The sequence below is a fragment of the Nycticebus coucang genome, chromosome 5 (assembly GCF_027406575.1).
Source record: "Nycticebus coucang isolate mNycCou1 chromosome 5, mNycCou1.pri, whole genome shotgun sequence".
NCBI lineage: Eukaryota > Metazoa > Chordata > Mammalia > Primates > Lorisidae > Nycticebus > Nycticebus coucang.
In genome coordinates, this window is record NC_069784.1 from 78,304,525 (window position 1) to 78,326,505 (window position 21,981).

Here is a 21,981-nt window from a genome sequence, read left to right on the forward strand (position 1 = left end):
TAAATTTATGGGACAATGTTTTTTAAGCAAAACATATTAAGTACACACAAATTTGTGAAATCACATATTTTTTATTAATTTTTAATGATACATAATTGTAAATATTTGTGAGGATCAATGTACTTTTCTGATACATGTGTACAATAGGTTATGATCAAATCAAGGTAATTAGCTTATCTATCACCTCAACATTTATTATTTCTTTGTGGCGGGAATACATAAAATTGTCTCTTCCAGCTATTTTGAGATATATATCATACTCTTAATTGTTGACTATAGTCACTCTTCTGTTCAATAAGACACCAGCACTTATTCTTCCTTCCTTATTATAACTCTGTATCAACTGACCATCCTCTTTCCATCTCCTGCTGTAACCACGCCTTTGTTTACTACTTTATGAGTTAATTTGTTTTTAGATTTCACAGATGAGTGAGAACATGTATTTATTGTTCTGTGGCTGGCTTACTTTACTTAATATAATGTCCTCCAGGTTTACCCATATTGTTGAAAATGACAGGAAATGACAGGATTTCATTCTTTATGTAACACACACACGTTTGTTTATCTATTCATTTTTGAACACAAGTTGAGTCTATCCATCTGGATTGATTCTACATCTTAGCTGTTGTGACTAGTGCTGTGTTAGGCAGGGGAATACAGGCATCTCTTTGATAAAGTCATTTTATTTGTTTTGGCTATATACCCAGCAGTGGAGGAAATTTCATAAAGTCTTCTATAATAGTTGTACTATTTTATTCTTACACATACACCAAATTGCACGTGCAGGTTATTCACCAAAACATTACTTGTAGATGAATACAAAAAAGAAGTAACCTGAGTTTCTAATAATAGTTAACATAAACGCTTGATAAAAGATGGTGTTCTTTAAAGAGAAACTGGAATAAAAATCACATACTTGAGGACTTCTAAGACATAGTCACAATGTCTTTATAATAACACTAAAAGTATATAAGTGTTCCCTTTTCTCTGCATACTGCCAACACTATTATCTTTTGTTTTCTTTCTGGTAATAGCCACTCTAACTGGAGGGAGGTAATATCTCATTGTAGTTTTAATTTGAATTTCCCTGGTAATTACTGATGTTGACCATTTTTCCATATACCTGTTGGCCATTTGTATGTCTTCTTTTGAAAAATGTCTACTAATGTCTTGTTCATTTTTTAATTGGGTTATTTTATTTTTTTGTTACTAAGTTGTTTGAGTTTCTTATATATTCTGGATATTAACCACTGACAGGTATATAACTTGCAAATATTCTTCTATTCTGTACATTGTCTCATTAGTCTGTTGATGAACTCAGGTATTTTTAAATTGTGTCTCTTATTTGAGGGTAAAAATACTGAAAATTATTCAAATTGTAGGTTATTATTCACCTTGTCACAAATATTCATGTGCCATCGCATGTAAGAATCTTTTATTTATTTATAAAATTGAACTAAAAATTCCTAGGATTAGATTCTTATTCACAACATCTCTTAAGATATTTAATACACAATAGATTTTTAAATCTAATAAAGTACATTTTTATTCCTATTTCCAAGTACAGTTAAGTAACCAATGTGTGCATGTGTGTGCACGCACACACACACACACATAGAAAGAGAGTATTTAAGATTATTTATAAATATCTTGCTTTATTGTTGTCATACTAAAATTGATGAAAGTAGTTTTCAGGGGAGGATGAAATAGAGAAATACAGAGATAAGATGGGGAGAAAGGAAGACAAATAAGAAGGAATAGTAGAAGGAAAAAAGGGAATTGCTTAATTTGATGTAATCTATAATAGAAGTGGATGATCTATTTTTTTCATACTCTTTTGTATAGTGGGTTTTTAAAATCAATTCTTTAATTATTTGAAGACTGTATAAATGAATAAACTTAATTATTTGTATCTGGTATTTTAAAATGCATCACTATTTTATCACCATTTTAAAATATATTCATTAATTTGATATATTTTGAAACATAATCAGAAACTACTTCTGTAAAAGAATGTTTACATTATTAATGTCTGCAGTAATATTTACTGCTAAAGTTAATGTTATGCTTAGAAAAAGGTACAAAAATTAATTTTATTTCCTGAAGTAATTAATTATACCTCAGGCTATTTAAAGCCTATTTTATTAAGGAAAGTTTTTTATTCTTACACACACATCAAATTGCAGGTGCAGGTTATTCACCAAAACAGTACTTGTAGATGAATGTAGAAAGGAAGTAACCTGAGTTTCTAATAATAGCTAACATAAATGCATGGTAAAAAATGGTGTTCTTTAAAGAGAAACTGGAATAAAAATCACATACTTAGAAGACTTCTAAGACGTAGTCACAGACAGTGATAAATGTAAAAAACAAAATAAAACTATATTGTAAATGCACAGAAAACATTATGGAAGAACAACATTTCAAGCCATTATAATAGTGATAAGCCACAGGGGAGTAAAATTGAAGTGTACAGGTAGATTATTTTACTTCATATGTTTAAATTTTATATTAAGTTTTAGTCATGTATTTCTTTCATAATTTGTAAAATACCCTAAGGAATTTGAAATGATTATTTTAACAAAATTAATGAAGGATCTGGAGTTCTACCAAAATAGGAATTTCAGTGGTTGCACCATGATACAAGGTCACGAAAACCATGCAAAGGAATGAGTGTTTTGTGAGTCTGTGACCCACTCTGTTCTCTCTCTAATAGATGTGGTATTTTTCCTTCTCAATTAAAGGTCTCATTCGTTTGCAAGAACTTATTAAAGCTCCATCAAGGTACAACCTTCGGCTTAAAATCCGTCAACTACCTGCTGATACAAAGGATGCAAAACCCTTACTAAAAGAAATGAAAAGAGGCAAAGAGTTTCATGTCATCTTCGATTGTAGCCATGAAATGGCAGCAGGCATTCTGAAACAGGTAATTTTTACTTAGTCTTTACTTAAATTCTTAGTTTCTTTATAAACTTGCATGTAAAGTATGTTTTTTTTTAATTCAAAATGTTAATGTTATTGCTCAATTTTTAAAACTCAAAGAGATAATGATAGGAAGTCTGAAAATTGCTTTTAATTCGTTGTCTTAAAAGAAAAGTAATATAAATGTTGATGATCTTATGATCTTGAAGTTTGAAGTTATTTTCAAGTGGTTGCAATACGTTTGTAAATGATAGTATTGATTAAATATATGGTTATTTCTATTTTTTTACTGAATAAAAAAGAGAAAGAAACAGAGTCAGTTATTGAGCAGCTCATTCACTACCATCAACCAGTAGTAAAAGTTTATAATGGGTCTACCCTTTATTTGTTATCTATTGCAAGACACCTTACACAGGTGATCTTATTTCATCATCCACACAACCAAAAGAAGTAGGGTTTATCTCCACTTTACAGACAAAGAAACCGAGAACAATTGAGTAACTTGACCACTGTCAGGTACCAAGAAAATAACAGAAGGATTCATGTATAGTCTAGTAATGTTAATAAGTACTCGTTCCAAAATAAGGCATTGCCTCCCTAAAAAGATACTTCTAAATCAAACAAAATTATTTGTAGCAGTAAAAGCTCCTAGTATTATATCAACATTATTCAGACATACTGGATAACATTCAGCATACCGGATAACAGAAATTGTTATTAGTCCATATCTTACAGATAAAGGAAGTGAAATTAGAGGTTAAAAGACTGGTATAAGATCTTACGCTTCATATGTAATAGTAGAGCCTGGATTTTAACGCAGTCCTAGTAGAGCCTGGATTTTAACTCAGTCCTCTGGATTTTGTTTTATAGAACTCCTTTATGGACACTTGGCTGGCAATACAGTGGCTTTAGACTAGTCAACTGTTTTGAAGCCTATCATATATAGGATAAAGTATTTCTTCTAGGGAGTTATGTAGATTCAGATGTCAATTATATTTCATTAATTGTAACCACCAATAATTGTATAATAACATAGTTCATTAACCAGATGTTTGGCCAATATTTTAATACGAATGTTAGTTTTAGTATTAAAATATTTCATTGGACTTGGAAAACTCCTCTGGTTTTATATTAGGGTAATGAAGCACGTCAGGGATTAGGGGTTCTTCTTTTTTGGTAATGAATAAAATGCATTAAAATAACAGCTAATCTCAAGTCAGGATTTGTTTTTAATATGATTCTTGATCACATGCAGAATACACAGACTGGGACAGGAGTTCTTTCTTTTCTCTATTCTTGGACTAAGCAGAGCTCTGCTATTTCATTTACAGAGTTGCTTTGTTGTTGTTTTTTTCCTCTAGCAAAATGTATGAAAATAAACAATTAGCTTTTTTTTTTTTTTTGGCAGTTTTTGGCCAGGGCTGGGTTTGAACCTGCCACCTCCAGCATATGGGACCAGCGCCCTATTCCGTTGAGCCACAGGCACCACTCCAATTAGCCTTTTTTTTTTTATAAGACACTAACACTGACTACTATAACTACTCAATTGTGTTGCCCATACAAAAAGTATGCCACACACTCCTGCATTGTGCCTCTTAAGTGGGAGCACCCAAACCCCTCTTTTACTCCCTCCCCTTCCCCCCTCCTGACAACCTCAATCGAAATGAGTTTTTCTCCTCTGTGGGCAGGAATTAGATCATTCTCTGGCTTCATATTAGGACTAAGTACATTGAATATTTGCTTTTCCATTCTTGTGATACTTTTCTAAGAAGAATGTGTTTCAGCTCTATCCAGGTTAACACAAAAAATGCAAAGTCACCATCTTTTTATGGCAGAATAGTATTCCATGGTATACATATACCACAGCTTGTTATCCATTCCTGGGTTGATGGACATTTAGCTTGTTTGCACATCTTGGCGATTACAAATTGCGTCTTTTCATAAAAGAAGTGCAGTCTTCTTCATAAAATCTTTCCTCAAACAGACATCCTCAACAGTTTTTCTCAAACTTTCTTCTAGGATTTTTTAGCATTTCATGTCTTATATTTAAATCTTAGATTTAAATCTTTTAGCTATCTTGAATTAGTTTTTCTAAGTGGTGAAAGATGTGGGTCGAGTTTTACTCTTTTACATGTGGTTATACAGTTCTCTTAGCACCATTTATTGAATAGGGATTCTTTTCCTCAGTGTATGCCTTTATTTGGTTTATCAAAGATAATTCTTTATAGGTAAAATTCTTTGCTGTAGGTACCTCATGGTCCCCTAGGTGTTTTGTTTTGTTTTTAATGTTACCAGAATTTTTCTGTTGGTTCCTTCTCATGTGTGCTTTTTTTCTTATTCACTTCCTTCACCTACTTTTTCCTTCTCACTGCTTCCTTCACTTTAAATTACCTTGTCTCAGATCTTAGGTGATGAAGTATACTTTTGGTTTAAGGCCAAAAGGAAGAGAATAGTAAAAAGCAGGGAGAAAGAAGAGAAATTATGAAATAAAAAAGAAAAGTAGAGAGTGTAAGAAAAGAGAGTGACAAGAGAAATGATGTTGTTTGGCAGGATGCTATGGCTGTACCTGCAGCTCCAGGACTTTGAGGGGCCAGGTTGGGTGGGTCTTTCAAAGTCAGGTGCTCTTTACCTGTCTTGGCCAAAACAAGACCTCACTTTCACCAAATATGGAAAGAGGAAAACAAAACAAAACAAAACAAAAATTAAAAAGTCAGCAGTATGTCGCAGTGGGGACTTGCCAATACTGTCTTTCCAAAGGCCCAAGCTAGAAGGACATTCTACACCAGGAACTCATGACCTCCTTGAGCCAGACCACTGCTGTGACCCCTCCAATCAGACCAATGTCATGACTCCCCAGAGAAAAGAAAAAAAAATGAAGAAAATTAAAAATATAATTATATAAGGTAAAGAAAAAAGGAACATCTTACCCATTGTTTGAGAAATTTATGTGTGAAAGATGAGAAAAGTAGAAAAATCTTTACCAAAAGAGAGAAAAAAGGAGAGAAATAAAAAAGAAAGAGAGAATACAATGGGCTGAAAAAGTGTAGCAAAAATGGAGGAGCCCTTGCTCTTCATGAAAGTAAAAATGATATTATCTCTCTCTCTCTCTCTCCATATATATATATATATATATATAATGTATGTGTATATATGTGTGTGTGTATATATATATATATTGCCTGGACACCAGGTGGCACTATGGTGTTAGGAGATGGAGAATATACATTGTTTTGCAGTGAAAAATTAGAGTGGAAGATATTCTCTTAGTTATGGAGAAGATCAGGTCCTGTCTCTTGACTTAATTGCCCTCAATCAGGTCTGTTTGCTTCATCAGCATATAGTCTCTGCAGAATTGGGAGCTCTTGCCAGACTCCTGAGGAGGCACGTCACATAGTGCCCCCTGACAACAATCACTGGGGTGGCTCAGCTCACTCCAAAGGTGGGTGCCCAATCTCAGCAGGTTCGCCAGAAACAGCCATGCATTAAGACCCTGTGGAATGTTTCTCCAACATGCTCTTCCCACAATGGCAGCGCCCAGCTAGCATCCAAGTCAATAGGAAATCCACCCCACCCAGTATTCAATCCTGTTTGCTGACTATTAGAGTCCACGTACCCAATTAAGCTTTCCAAGGCCTCTCCAGTGCATAGGATTAGCCCAAAATCAAAATACTGCAGGACAATTCTTTCCTGTTCCCAGTCCTCTGGGTGGGCTGGCTATCTACTCCCCACCCATTTGCAAGCACTCACCTCTGTTCGGGTTTTCCTCAGCTCCAGACCTCCTCACTGACTCCTGTAGTACACCACTGCCTCACCAGGCCCCTGGAGTGATGTCCCAGGGTGGGTTCCCCTAGCTAGAGGTGGTTGAAGTTTTCTTTCTCCTCCCTCGCCACGAGTGGCTAGTAAGGAGAAGTTTCTAGTCCACCATCTCGCTCTGCCCATCATCTTTAATAATAGAATTTGCATTCTGCTTTCTTTGGGATTTATCTATTATTTTATATTTGCTTTCATGTGTGTAATCTGCTCAATTTGAAAAATAAAACTGAACTAAGATACTATTTAATATATAAGAGAAAAATACATAGTTTTAATGAGTTTGGTGTATGAAATATTATAGGAAAGGTAAAAGGAGAATATGAAAGTTAAAGCAAGTCACAGGGACATTGTACAGAATAAATCCTCAGAGGCATGTGATACTGGCTTGCTACATACATGGTGGTATTTTTAACTTATTTGGTCCTAGCAAGCATTTGTCTCACATTTGACTTTCTCAGTTTTTCTAGAAACCAATTCAGGAAGAAAGCAAATCGTTTCCTTCTAGTAAGGGCAGCAGTACAGCTAATCCCTATTATTCACTTCCTTCCCCTACTTTTTCCTTCTCACTGCCTCCTTCACTTTAAATTACCTTGTCTCAGATCTTAGGTGATGAAGTATACTTTTTGTTTAAGGCCAAAAGGAAGAGAAGAGTAAAAAGCAGAAAGAAGAGAAATTATAAAACAAAAAAGAAAAGTAGAGAGTGTAAGAAAAGAAAGAGAGTGACAAGAGAAATGATGTTTCTCTAGTTTATGAGGCATACATTTTTTTCTGAGATTCCTCGGCATTGGGTAATGTTGAAACTCCCAAGGTATAGTGTAGGAGTTGGAGAGCAAAAATACATGAGCTGTCAGCTTGTCTGACTTCATTCAAAAATGAATATTAGGATTATCCAGAAAAAGGAATGGCCTTAATCTGGTTATACTTACTTGCTTATTTGTTTATTTAATTTATTTAAATGTATTTACCTAAAGTGAGATTTTAATATTGAACAACAGTGAATTTGAAGTTTTCCTGTCCCAGAGCTTTAAAAGTGAATGGCATTTGGGGCTGACTAGATTTCCTCTGAGGCAAGTGAAGTGCACTAATTGGTGTTCATACCTCCATTCCATCTACATACAGATGCATCAAAGAGAATGCTGTAGGGAAGAGCCAAGGTGCTCCTTTTAAGCCAACCTTAAGAGGACATTTTATTATAGAGAAATAATAGTGATCAAGAACTTCAAAGTTTAAATCAGAGGGTGTAAAATTAAAAAACCCAACTTTTAACCTGGAAAGGTGAAAAAAAAAAGATGCAGCAAGAAGTAAAATAAAATAAAACGGAAGAAACATATATATAGAACCCTTTCCCCTCATTGTTAGCCCTGAGCGATATCATTTCTGGATATTACTTGAAAGACAAACTTGTTGCAGAACACATACTTAGATGACTGTATGTATTAATTTGTCATATGGCATTGTTAGCACTACACCAGTTTAATGTTAGAGATTTATAATATTTTGATTTTATAAAAATTAATCTCTGTTATTTCTAGGAGAGATGATATAACATGACCAATTTTCTATTGAAGCCACTCATATTATTTGTACATAAGAAGATACTAATTTTATTCTCTTTAATACAGTTTGAGGTGTGCACACAATTCAATCAAAAGTAGCGGCAAGATATACCATAATTACAAGAAGGTCTAAAGCAAGTTCTATTTTTTAAAAATCTGACTGAAAACTGTTAGCTAACCTTTCAAGAGAAATTTATGTTTTTCATCAAAGAAGTAAGGTTTTAAGATACTTCTTAATCAAAAATAACTAGCTTTTTCTCGATCATACATCGTAGCACCTGCTTCTTGCTTTCACAATCAAAGGCTGAGAGAAAGTCAATGACAGCTGCAAACAGACCCCAGTTATCCTTTGTAGATTTCTTCCCAAGGTGATGAAGAAGAAACTCATAGCAGAGTAGAATACACACGTCAAAAACCAAATCACCCTCTCTTCTCTTGTCTGCTGCCTCCTCAGCTCCCTCCCACCCCTTGACCAATGCACACTGTTATGCACTGGCCAGAGATATCCAGATTTTCAAATCCTCAAGGAGAACAAAGGCAAACATCTTAGACTACATGGATTCTAAAATAAAAATGACATAAATTTTGTTCTAATCCAAACTCCAGGTGTTAGAGATGTGGAATCCATGCTTACCACTGTCTCACATGGGCAATTTATTCATTTTTATTATATTGTAGTTTTCCTCACCTATAAAATGAACCTAGAAAATGAACATAATAATAGGACTTACTTCATAGGGTTTTTATAATGCTTAAATATGCAATGTGCTTAAAATAGTCTGTAACACGTTTTAGGCATTATATAAGTGTTATTTATAGTCATACATCTGAATCACTATTTCGTTTAATTACCTTTACCTCTATTTCTAAAAAAAAAAAAAAGTATGGACAAAAATATACTGAGCTGCTGTTGAGTGGTTCTGGAGATAGGAAGCCTCCTGCACATATTCATCAGGAACCATGAACACTTTCCATAGCGATGATCTTGTACCTTTTTTACATTTAGTAAAAAAAATTTTGTCCTATTTTGCTTAAGATGAAAACTTCCTCAAAATGTTGTTGGCTTATGAATTTATTACCCATTCAAGAAAGATTATTTGATAATTTGATTCCTAAAACTCCTCCCTCTGTTCTATTCTTCAGTGTCCACTTGCGGTAACCAGTATTTCACCCTTCCTTTATGTATTTCATAGATTCCAAACTTTTTCAGACTTATTCCTTCCTTTTTAATTGAACAGCTCGTGTTGTAGAACTATAAATTTTATGCTACCTAATTCAGTAATGCTGACCTATGAGCATGATGGTTTTCATACATGGAATACATAGGATGTGCCTGGGACAGCTACTCATTAAACAGTTAGTGGTTTGGGGAAGACTATTAACAGCAACTGGGAATAATTGTTTACTACTAAACTCTTCATTCAGCTCAAAAGGAATCATTTTTTAATCACCATTGCCAACTGCTGCTTATTGATAAGCAGTTATTTCAAAAGCATTTTCTATTTTCAGAAAAAAATAACATTTATCACTAGAACTTCTAATTTAAAAGTCCTTATTTTAAGATTGATAGTCTAAAATGGATGAGGAGTGTGGAAGAGTTTATTAATGGTTTCTTGTTTGTTCAGAAACCATTTTTAATTATACTTTTTCAATAGTAATGGTGATGCGTATTACCTTCTTTAATGCTAAGAAATGTCTCTAAAATGATAAAAGCAAAAAAGATCTGTTGGCACGTACTGTGCAATACTTTTCTCCTAATTGAATAATATCATTCATAAAAATGAAATGACGCTCCTCATTAGGGCATTTGTAGTGAAGACATTACAAATGTGATGAACTAAGATGTACTAATTTCAGGTTTTCTGTCAAATGTAATGCCTTCTTTAATGTGTAAAGCCATAAACCTTATAATTGCAAACATTCGACTAATAATAGTGTTTCAAACTAGAGAACTGGTTCAGAAATTCTTTCAGGAACCACTAATTCAACTATTGGAAAAGATTTAGCTTATCTCAATTTTGATATAACATGAATATTGTAGGCCGATTCTTTATGACATCCTACCATTTTGTTCTCACTTATCAACATAATGTATTTCATATAATGTGTACCTTCAGTAATATTTTTATTTTTTATTTCTTAGGCATTGGCAATGGGGATGATGACAGAATACTATCATTATATTTTTACTACTTTGGTAAGTAATTTATTAAAACATAAAGATAATCTTCTAAGTTTCATTATTATGACCTTTTTCAAATGAAAAAGAAGGTTCTGAGTGAAAAGTAATATAATGAATTGCATCTTTGTAGTTATATTTTATGTTTATAAAATACAGGAAAAATTATCAGAGAACTACTTGATGGGAAGCTGATAATTTTAAAATAATATCACTTCAGGTATCAATTCAAAATGTTATGTATCTTATTTTTAAATTACTTTAGGGAATTTTCAGAATAAACTGGATTTTGAAATTAATTTGCTAAGAAATCAATGCTTTAGAAACGTACAAATTCTTCTGTTGTTAGCTCTATTCACTTTTTAAAAATCACTTTTATTGAAGCTGCCCTTCAATAAAACAAAAAAGATTAATTTTTCTATTCTGATTTGTCAATATCTAGTTAGTTAGATATTTTGAAAAGTTAATATACCTTAATTTGTGATTAGAAATTGATTATTACCTTTGTATTTTGTCATCACATACCCAATTTTTCCTCATTATATTGAAAATCTGCCTGTAATCTTTTATCAAATATACTTACTTGTAGCTCTGTTTCTTTATCAATACATGAAATATGATAGTTGTCCAGTTGCTATTCCTCTGTGAAACAGCTCTCTCTTTCTCTAATTTTTTCTTGCTCATCCAAAATGTAAGAGTATCTCCAAGATAAGACTTCATCCTATTTTATCATTTTCCCTTTGATTATTTTCTTCAAACTGGTTTGTACTTCTAGCTTCAATTATTACCTTTGTTCAAATGAAGTGCAAATGTCCACGTTATCTTCCTGAACGTATGCTACAGAACAACTCTAATTATTCTAGCGCTCAGATAATTTAAAAATATTTAAACCTTAATTTATTGTACTTTAAATTGACTCCTCTTCTGATTGCCTTAAAAATTTCCATTTTCTGTAACTTCTATCACCAACAAAATTCTACTAATTTTTTCCTGCAGAGTCTATAGCATCTATCTATCTTCTCTGCTCTCTAGCCAATACATTCTCTGTTAACTCAAAAGTTTCAGTTAGTCTCCTTGATCTAGAAGTCTGGAAGCCACCATATCAAATTACTAAAATTTAATTGATTGTAATAGATTCCTGTGATGGCAACTCTTTCCCCCAGTGGAGAGTCCTCATGGGATAGGTTGTATTTCACTGTTAAATACCCAGCTGGACTCTGGTACATTATTATACTTCCTGCTAGGTGACACTTTGCAGCTTGTAAGAAACTTGGTGATAAGCAGGTGGAAAGAAAATGAGAACTTTCACTCACAGTAAATCATATTTCATTGTTGCTACAGCTCAAAATATCTCTAAATAAGGAAAAGACATGGGTGGCGCCTGTGGCTCAACGGGTAGGGCACCGGTCCCATATGCCGGAGGTGGTGGGTTCAAGCCCAGCCCCGGCCAAAAATAAAAAAAAAAAAAAAAAAAAAAAAAAAGGAAAAGACATAAAAAACTGGGTTAGGATAAATAAACCTCATTACTCTGTAATTGAAAGGCTTTTATACTTTGATTCCAACCAAACTTTTCCATTTTTCTTTTGCTACTCTTCTACTTGATGAACTCCCCTGTACAAACAAACTGAGGTACATGAGTGTTCTTAATTGGTTTTATATTTTCTAATTTTTTGTGTCTTTACTCACATTTTGAATGCTTTTTTTGCCTGTCAATAGCCTGGTCATTCTTAAACGGCAGCTGTAAGGGAGGAAAGATTTCTTTACCTCACTAGTCTTGGGGTTCATAGCTGAGACCCTTACCACAAAAGACAAATTAACAAGACAAAAGTATGTACATTTTTAACTTAAATTTTATGTGACACAGGACCCTTAAGAAATGAAGAACCAGGGGGCTCTGTCTATCTTTATGTTTAGGTTTGATAAAGAGCGGGCAGTTATTTAGAAATATGATGGATGAAAGGGGTATGATCTAATGGCAATAAATGGGGTGGGGGGCGCTTACCAAGAACCGATTGTTCAGATTCTTCTTGACCTCCAGGTATAGGGCAGGGACCCTCTGAAATGACAGTCTGATGACCTTCTTTCAGTGAAGGCAGGTCAGGGAATTATCTTATGGCCTACTTCCAGGGGAAAAAGTGGGAGAAGGTTGGTGAGTGCACTACCTATAGTTCTATTTTTCTCCGTTTCCTTCAGCTTAACATACTCAGTATATACCACATTTAGAGTAGCCAGGTCTGCATGCCACCACATCTAAGATCCCATGTGCTCTGTGAATTTTTCCGGGCTATAAAAAATTGAAAGTGGGCTGCCTTGTTTCTGTTTGCTGAGAAATCAGTGTGTTAGAAAAGCACAAATTCTTATGTTGTAAGCTCTATTCACTTTTTAAAAATGATTTGCATATATTGCATTTATTATTTCTACTCTTTTACCTCTTGGCATGTATTGCCCTGTATTATTTATTTATCCTGTGGCTATATCCTAACTCCTTGGCTAGATTATGAACATGGAAAAATAAAAACTTACAGATTCCTTGTATGTTTCATAGTCCGAGCCAATGTTAGCTGTTTTCTACTAAATTGTACTTCTATTATCTTGCCTGTGTAGCTGTATATGAGTTTGAAGTAAGCCATGCACAGGACCCATGGCATTAATCTTGCCTTCCTTCTTAGTACTGTCCATAAAACCTCAGAGTCAGTTATACCAGCTAGAAAGAGAGCAAAAGTCCCACATGCTTCATGTTCTCCTGGTGATACCCAACTCCCATAACAGATAATAGCTTTGGCCTCTTATCTCCTGGGGAAACCAGAGGGCAGAGCAAGAACATTGACTATATACAGACTAGAAAGGACAACAGAAATAAGGTATTCGTTATGGTGAAGTGTTAAGGTTTCTGCTTCCAAAAATGCTAATATTCTTTAATTTTCCCTCCTCAGCTTTCATGTGGTTTCCATCAGTTAGAAGCTGTAGTTTGTGACCTGCTTCTTAAAAACAAAGCAAAACAAAAATACCTGATAAAACAAAACCAAGAAATGGCATTAACTGTTCAAAGAAGCAAGACATAAAAAAAAAAAAAACTTTGGTACTTTAAAATAAAATACAAACCCATAAAAGTTAAAGTAGCCTTAAGGCGGAGAAGAAAGCTAAGGCAAATCTTCAGTGTAAGTCATCAAGGGCATGTTATTCCGCTAGTGGACTTAGAATATGATGTCTGTGATTATGTGTGTGTTCAGAGTATGTATATATAAATTGCCAAACCATGAGGGCAGTCCATTTGACTCTTGGTGATTAGTGATCACTTGAGACACAACAATGTTAAGCAACCTAAGACAAACAGGAGTAAGTGACTATTTCAATAATATGGACCGAAGAATTTACTCTGCTGATAATAACACAACCAAATTTGCCTTCTAGGACCTCTTCGCTCTTGATGTAGAGCCCTACCGATACAGTGGTGTTAATATGACAGGATTCAGAATATTAAACACGGAAAATACCCAGGTCTCCTCCATCATTGAAAAGTGGTCAATGGAACGGTTGCAGGCACCTCCGAAACCTGACTCAGGTTTGCTGGATGGATTTATGACGGTATGGACACCCACTTTACGATCATTTTGTATGTTTCTAAATAGTATCACGTAAATATTAAATCCTCTGGGTCCAGATTTCAGTTGAATTGGTTGACATTTAATGCATAATATCAAAACTACTATGGAAATAATTCTATTAACAATTTTTTAATTGATTTTATATGACCCATTTGTATTTTAATCCAAGCCTCTCAAAAAGCATTACAAGTATCACCAGTGCATATAATGTAGGAATTTCTCTTCAGTTAATCATTGCCATGTATAGAAGAAAGGAGAGACTGAATTAATTCTGATCTTACCTGCCCTGTAGATGGCTACTCTTCACCATGATGGTTTCTGATAGATGTTGTTATATGAATGACTCACATCACACAAAAATCTCCCTGTAGCTGACTCACTCTTTAAAGCTCAAGACCAATGAATCATCACATTTGTCTTTCTCAAGTCCTAGTTTAAAACTAGGACTGTATTAATGAATACTTGTAAAAGAGGGTACATCTTTATATAATGTTAATTGTTTATGCCAATGCGGCCAATGAAAATAAAATACAAGGCATGCATCCTATTTTAAATTTCCTAATAGTTGTCTATTAAATATACCCCCCAAAAGACAGGTAAAATTCAATGTTATTAATTTTTTTATCTAAACCAATAAATAAAAAATACTATTATTTAAATAAGTAATTGATATACAAATTATTAATGAGATATTTTGCATTCTTTTTTCTACTAATGTTGGTGTGTATTTGACATCAAAAATAATTCAGACTACCCAAATTTAGTCACATATTATGAGTAGACAAACATGGCTAGAGGCTACCTTAACAGACCAGTAGGTTTATATAATACTTTTTAAACAAATTATAAAGGCCTTATACGTTCTCATTAAATCCACTTTCTACAGAACAAATTATTTCTAGAGTTTGGAAAATAACTCAGCACTTGGGCTGTATTTACGTTTCACAGGTCCTGACCACCTAATTTAATGAGTATTAGTCTAAATGGAGACTTTATAAACATAAATATCCTCTGCCCTTACAATGAAAAACTTTGTGTGTTAGGGATGTAATTTTTACATAATTGCTTCAATGAGGCTTCAAAGTTTTTTTTTGGAGTTATAACAAGATAATGGGCAAATGTGATTTTTTTTCCCCCTTACAAGATTTTAGAAAATGAATTGAGTGCCTTCATTAAGACCATGGAGAGAAAAAAAAAGTAACCTATTTCCATCAATTTTCTGAGAGTAAAAGTACTGACAAGTACTTTTTTTCAGCAAGAAAAACAACCTACGAGAATTTGAGAATATCTTATATCCACGTGAATTTTTTAAAATAACTAATTATTAAGGGAGTTTTATTCCTTTGCACATAAACAATTGACTACTTCTAGTAGTTTAGTTTTAACTTAAAATATACTTGGAAATCTTTTTTATGAAGAAAATGCCTAAGTAACTTAAAATTAAACGTATTTTCCTTCCATGTATAGCCAGATTTAAAATAAAATTCAACCTAGAAAAAAATTACAAACACTATATTTTCTTACCAGTTTTAAGATGGTGAAATTAAACTTTCAAAACTTAAGACAATGCTATTCTTTTAAATTATAATGTATACCATCCTTTAAATTATTATAACAAAGGGTATATTCTTCCATATAATTTTTCTGGTTCTTATAATTCTTCTATTTCAGTATAAATATCTTATTATTTATTGTTTAATATCATTATTGAATGGCTTTAGGAAAAGTAAATCAATAGATAGCAGGAGAATCTTAATACTTTTGTACTCTAAGACTTCCACTGATAAGTCCAAGCATTGCAATATCTCTTTATATATCACAATTGTAAAATATTATTCAGTTTTACTTTGGTACTTTGTATGTCTATTTGAGTTCCTCTGTGACTCTATATGTCCTCCCCCCGGAGACCAAGTATTCCCTAACTTGTGGTAATTTATGTAAACGTATTGAAAGATAAATATAGCAGCTCCGCGCCTATAGCTCAGCGGCTAGGGCCCCAGCCACATACACTGGAGCTGGTAAGTTCAAACTCAGCCCCGGCCTGCCAAACAACAATGACAACTACAACCAAAAAATAGCTGGGCATTGTGGTGGGTGCCTGTAGTACCAGCTACTTGTGAGGCTGAGGTAAGAGAATCACTTAAGCCCAAGAGTTTGAGGTTGCTGGGAGCTGTGATGCCACAGCACTCTACCAAGGGCTACATAGTGAGACTCTGTCTCAAAAAAAAAAAAAAAAAAAAAACCAGAAAATATATAGAGAAGGTGTATAAATTTGTTACCCAGGGGCCTTGCATGGTGGCTGACACCTGTAATCCTAGCATTCTGGGAGGCAGAGGCAGCTGAATCACTTGAGCATAGGAGTAGAGACCAGCCTGAGCAAGAGTGAGATCCTGTCTCTACTAAAAACAGAAATACTAGCAGAGCCTTGTGGTGGACACCTGTAGTCCCAGCTACTGAGGAGGCTGAGGCAAGAGGATCACTTGAGCCCAAGAGTTTGAGGTTGCTGTGAGCTATGACTGGCATTCTACCAAGGGTGACAAAGTAACACTCTGTCACAAAAAAAAAAAAAAAACTTATCCAGGGTGGTAGAGGCTTTTGGACAGAACTAAACCCTAGAATATGAAAAAGAGACATGGTGTTAGGAAATATGTGATGTGAGTCATTCTCACCGTGAGTCCATTACCCCTGTGATCTGCACTTTGAATTTGCAGATGATTTCATATGAGTGGGCATGTTAGAATAAAATGGATGATGAGAGAAGTAGCCTATTCATTGAAATTTCTGGACATTGTACTTAGATCATGGATTTTGAAGCATGGTCTATACACAATGTCCAGAAATTTTATTAAATAGGCTACTTTTCTCATTATTTCATTTATACTCTATGTTACTTCATTTATATATTTTTATTTATGTTACTGCAAAAGGTAAAGATTTCACTAGAAAACTTACATAACAACATTTTTTAAAATGAGTGAGCTAAAGATACATTTACTTATATGAGCACTTTTTGAATAATATTACTCATTTTGAAATGTGCACCAGTGTTTATTTTTATTATGTTTATAAATGCTACATAGAACAGAAAATATTTCGAAGTATGAGTTTTGCATTAAAGTGAAGATTTCTTCCAAAATAGATGCAGATTGATTGTTGGTTTGTTTTTTACAATTTATCTTTTAGAAATTTGGCAATATATTTTAAAATCTTTGCCTTATGTAGTATATATAACATATAGATTATGCATAAAATATTTTCATTACATAGTGCTAATTGTTAATTATAAAATAGCATATGCTTATTAGAAAAATAAAAGCAATGTGAATTCTGTATTAAAATCTTAGCATATTTCTGCCTTTCCCGAGTATTCTTTTTCTTTTTCATGTTATCATTATATTGTAAGCATTTTCACAAGTCATTAAATGTTTAGAAAAATAAAATAATAGGCCATTTCCACCATAAATGGAGTCAGGAAATTACGAAAATTCTAGTTAGAAAGGAAAAGAATTATAGCCTGGCATTGTGGCACTGGCAACATTCCCTCCAGTTAATTCATGAGATCTCAGTGTTTATATTTATCTCTTGTTCTTTTCTTTCCCCTATGGTCTCATAAAGAAATTGGATTATTAGCAAAGTCCTTAGTCCTTAGCGCTAGGCCTGCTATTATAAGTATGATAGTCATTTGCCTCTGGGTCAGAACACAGTGCTTAGACCCTCACGTGCTTTCTTCACGTTTGAGCTATACAGGGAAACAGTGAACTAGACTCATGAGATTTTCTAGTTGACTTAGCATCTTAAATGGCCCCTAGAATAACTGTTTATCAGTTAAATGACTATCGAATATAAGAACACTTCTGCAATTATAGTTTCTTCCTTTATGGTCTGGGGTCATCATGTTAAAGATATCAGTGTTAGTTAGCTTAGTAAAATTTTTGTTTTCACTTAGTATAAACCTGGCCAAGGACACACACACAGTACATCCCAGCCTGATAATTAAGGAGGAAAAAGGAAAGGAAGCTTAATTTCTTTTTTCCTTTATGTTTGAGGGAATTTTTTGTTTTGTTTTGATTTTAATGCACAATATCCCACTTTCCTCTGTTCTCATGCACAGCCATTCAGTGGGTGCTCTGAACTTCCCAGGCACGAGCTGTTATCATACAACCCTTCTTCCACTGTTCATTCTCTGTGAAGTATTCATTTCTTTTCATGCTCCCAGAGGTGTGGATGTCCCTTTCAGTGAGCATTATCACTGTTCTTTACTACACAATCAGATGACATCTTCCCCAGTCCTCTGCCCAGACATTGCCTGCCTTTATTTAGCATGGTTTCTAGAGTATAGAGCAAGAATTCACTTTTTGAACCAAGGAGTCAATCAGAGCTTGACAGTGATTATAGTACTGATGTATTGAGTTTACAGCAATCTCAGCCAAGAAAATCAAATCATGTACAAACACCTCAGGGTGTTTTTAACAGTCTAGCTATATCCCAGAAATTCTTACCAGTGAATTCAGTATGTCAATGTACATTAATACTAATGTATCTTAATAATAATGAATGCCATTTTTCTTGCGCTGATATATATCATACATATTTCTTAATAATATAAATTGATATTATATCATTATAAAATATCAATCAATAATAATTGTATTGGTTGACTATATCATCTGGATTGCTGGAGGGAAATTACTGTTTTAGAAATTTAATATCTGGATACTAACTATTATCTCCATAGTCATTCTTCTCACTGTTAATTCTATCTGTATCTTTCTAACTACGTTCTTTTTGTCATCCCCTGAGCTACATCTTAGTTCTGGTCTTTGCCCTGGCTTTTGTAATAGTCTCTTCACTGAAGTCCTCCCCCTAACAGCTCTTTCTTAACATTCACCTTATTTCTAGTGTGATCTTTTCAGAACTTTGCTCAGATCTCTTCATTATTCTCTAGGTGAACTTTGAGCATATTTGCCAAGCTTGCAAGACCCTCCAAGATCTGGCTCCTCCCTACTTGTCCAAACTCGTAATTGCCTACTCTCTGTTCCACCAGGCCACCACCCATCTCACCCTTAATGTCTTTACTCCTCACTTATCTGCTACAATTCCAGCACACACATTTTTCTATTGTTGGAAACACCTGCCTTTATTTTAATGCTTGCCATATTTCTACTTATGCTATGATTTTTAGGTCATCTGTTACCTTTTCTATGAATTTGCTTGAAGTTATTTTATATGTGTGGTCCTTGATTTATGTGCTCCCTGTTGAAATTTAACTCTGGGGTTTTTGTTAGTTTTCACATCCCTTTCCCAATAGACTGTAAGCTCTTTTGAGGCAGGAACTGGGTTTTATCATGCTTTAAGCCTTTGTAATTAGTTCAGCATCTAGAGCAAGAAGATACTCCTAATGAAGGAGTGACTGCCTAATTGAATAAATTTGTGTGTTAATTGATTTTAATCATAAGACATCTGAATTCTAATCACTAGGCCCTCTCATTTCCTCAAATATATTCTGGAAAATGTTTTATTTACCTACTTGCACTTTGTTATTGAGATATCTAATAATTTGGAAAATTCAATTAAGTTAGTCTTAGTTATTTGTGAGTTAAAAATGCCTTTAAAAAGATAAAAGCTTAGAAACGCTTTTGACTAAAAAGTGACATTGTGGCCTGTTAGAAGAGTAGATCCCATTTTCTTTTACAAAGAGAGAATGTTTATAAATAGAATGGTGAATCTTTATAGGTTTAAACTCTCAAGTTCTCTAACAAGTATTTCTTTATAAAAGCAGACTAATCCCAGAAATTTATCTTTTTTATTTAACATTTCATATAAACATCTTACAACAGAAAGTTAGCCCAAAAGTGATAATTTTGTTACTGTACTAAGATTAACTTTTAGAACAGTCAACAAATTGTCTTGGTACCCTTTACTAAAATTATTTGACCATACGTGTGAGGTTTTAAGTCTGGATTTTCAATTCTATTACATTAATTTCTTATGTCTGTGCCAATGGTATCTTGATAATTATAAATTTGCAGTAACTTTTTAAATTGAGAAGTGTGAATTCTCCAAGTTCTTTTCTGCTTATTCAAAATTGCTTTTGTTATTATAACACTTTATAAATGTTAGGACCACTTTGTCAATTTCTGCCCAACAAATAAAAGCCATCTTGAATTTAGAGAGGGATTGCACTCATCTGTAGACCAGTTTGGCAATATTAGCATCTTAAGGGTATGAACTGTTCCAATTCATGACCATGGAATATGTTTCCATTATTTAAGTCTTCTCCGGTTTCTTTCAACAATGTTTTATGGTTTTCAGTGTGCAAGTTTTATACTTCTTCTGTTAAATTTATTTCTAAGTATTTTATTCTTTTTTATTTTCAATAGCTTTAGGAAATACAAGTAGTTTTTTGGTTACCACTTGTAACAGAAATGTTGATAAGTTGTATAGTGGTAAAATCAGGGCTTTATGTGTCCTTGTCACCCCAAAAGTGCACATTGTCTCTAATAGGTAATTTTTGACCCCTAAAGGAGATACACACATGGCCAATAAACCCACACATACAAAACGTTAACATCCTTAGTCACTGGGAAATTCAAGGTAGGACCACAATGAGATACCACGTCATACCACCAGCATGGCTAAAATTAAAAAGGCAAATATTGTTGGTGAAAATTCTGAAAAATTGGAACCTTCATTCATTACTGGCAGGGATATAAAATAGTACAGCCACTTTGGAAAACAGTTTGGCAATACTTCAAAATGTTAAATACATAATTACCATGTGATATAGCAATTCCACTTCTATAGAAAAGATAAATGGAAAGATATGTTCATATAAAAACTTGTGCATGAATATTTTTGGCAATATTATTCATAGTAGCCAAGAGATGAAAATAACCTAAATGTCCATTGTGTGGTGAATAGATAAACAAAATACAGCATATGCATACAATGGAATATTTACTTGTCATAAAGAGGAATGAAGCACGGATCTATGCCGCAACATAGATGAACCTTGAAAACGTCGTCCCAAGAGAAGGAAGCCAGTCACATAAGACTCCAAATGGTATGATTCCAAGTACATGAAAGGTCCATAATAAGTAAATCAGCAGGCACAAAAAACAGATTGGTGGTTGCTAAGTATTGAGAGAAAAGATGAATGGGTAGTTCCTTCTTATCGGTACAGAATTCTTTGGGGGATTCCAAAATTAAATAGTAGTGATCAATGCATAACTCTGTGAATGTCTGAAAGCCACTGAATTGTATATATGAATTATATCCAAGTAAAGATATAACTAAAAACCCAAAATAAAAGTCAATAAAAATAGGACCATAGAGAAATAAGGTATGACTAGGCAGACTTTCATTTACAGCTAGAACTGCAAGCCCCCCTCTTTGCTGTTACTTGTTTGTCTTAATTGTAGCAATATTTTCTTCAATTCAATTGAAGTGAAAATAAATATAAGGATTTGCTAGGTAATGGATCAAGCTTACTCACTATTTTGTTAAATGATAAAGGCATTTTGAAAAAGTTAGCTATCACAGCCCACCACTGCCACCGCTTGTCAGGGCCCAGGACTGGCCAGGTCTCAGGCCGGCTTAACTAGGTTCCAGTCCGGACTGCTAAGCCATCTTGCTCAGGAACAATTTCTCTTAGGTACCTGAGGGCTGTCTACTTTAGCAGGAGAGAGAGTGAGCGCCATAGAGTAAAGCAATCTTAGAATAGTCTTTAGCAGAGCTTAGTGATCTTCAGCAGAGAGACACTGTGCTGGCATTCTGCAGGCAGGAGAGGAGACAAGAGTCAGAGTAGGCGCGTCTGTGATACAATGTGCATGCTCCCAACTGCCTTCTCCTCCGGCCTAATACAATGCTGATCTCATGCCTCTCAACGCCACAGGTGTAGAGACTG

The 21,981-nt window shown here is 34.0% G+C and overlaps 1 protein-coding gene across 5 annotated transcripts in view; it reads left to right on the forward strand.

Moving 5' to 3' along the window:
- The window catches only part of GRIK2 (glutamate ionotropic receptor kainate type subunit 2), a 735,964-nt gene that overhangs the window by 295,103 nt on the left and 418,880 nt on the right, over positions 1-21,981 (forward strand). For all 5 annotated transcript variants that reach the window (XM_053592072.1, XM_053592073.1, XM_053592074.1 and 2 more), the window contains 3 exons: positions 2,745-2,926; positions 10,435-10,488; positions 13,882-14,055. In XM_053592072.1, the coding sequence (XP_053448047.1) occupies positions 2,745-2,926; positions 10,435-10,488; positions 13,882-14,055 (410 nt within the window). The remainder of the gene's footprint in view (positions 1-2,744; positions 2,927-10,434; positions 10,489-13,881; positions 14,056-21,981) is intronic.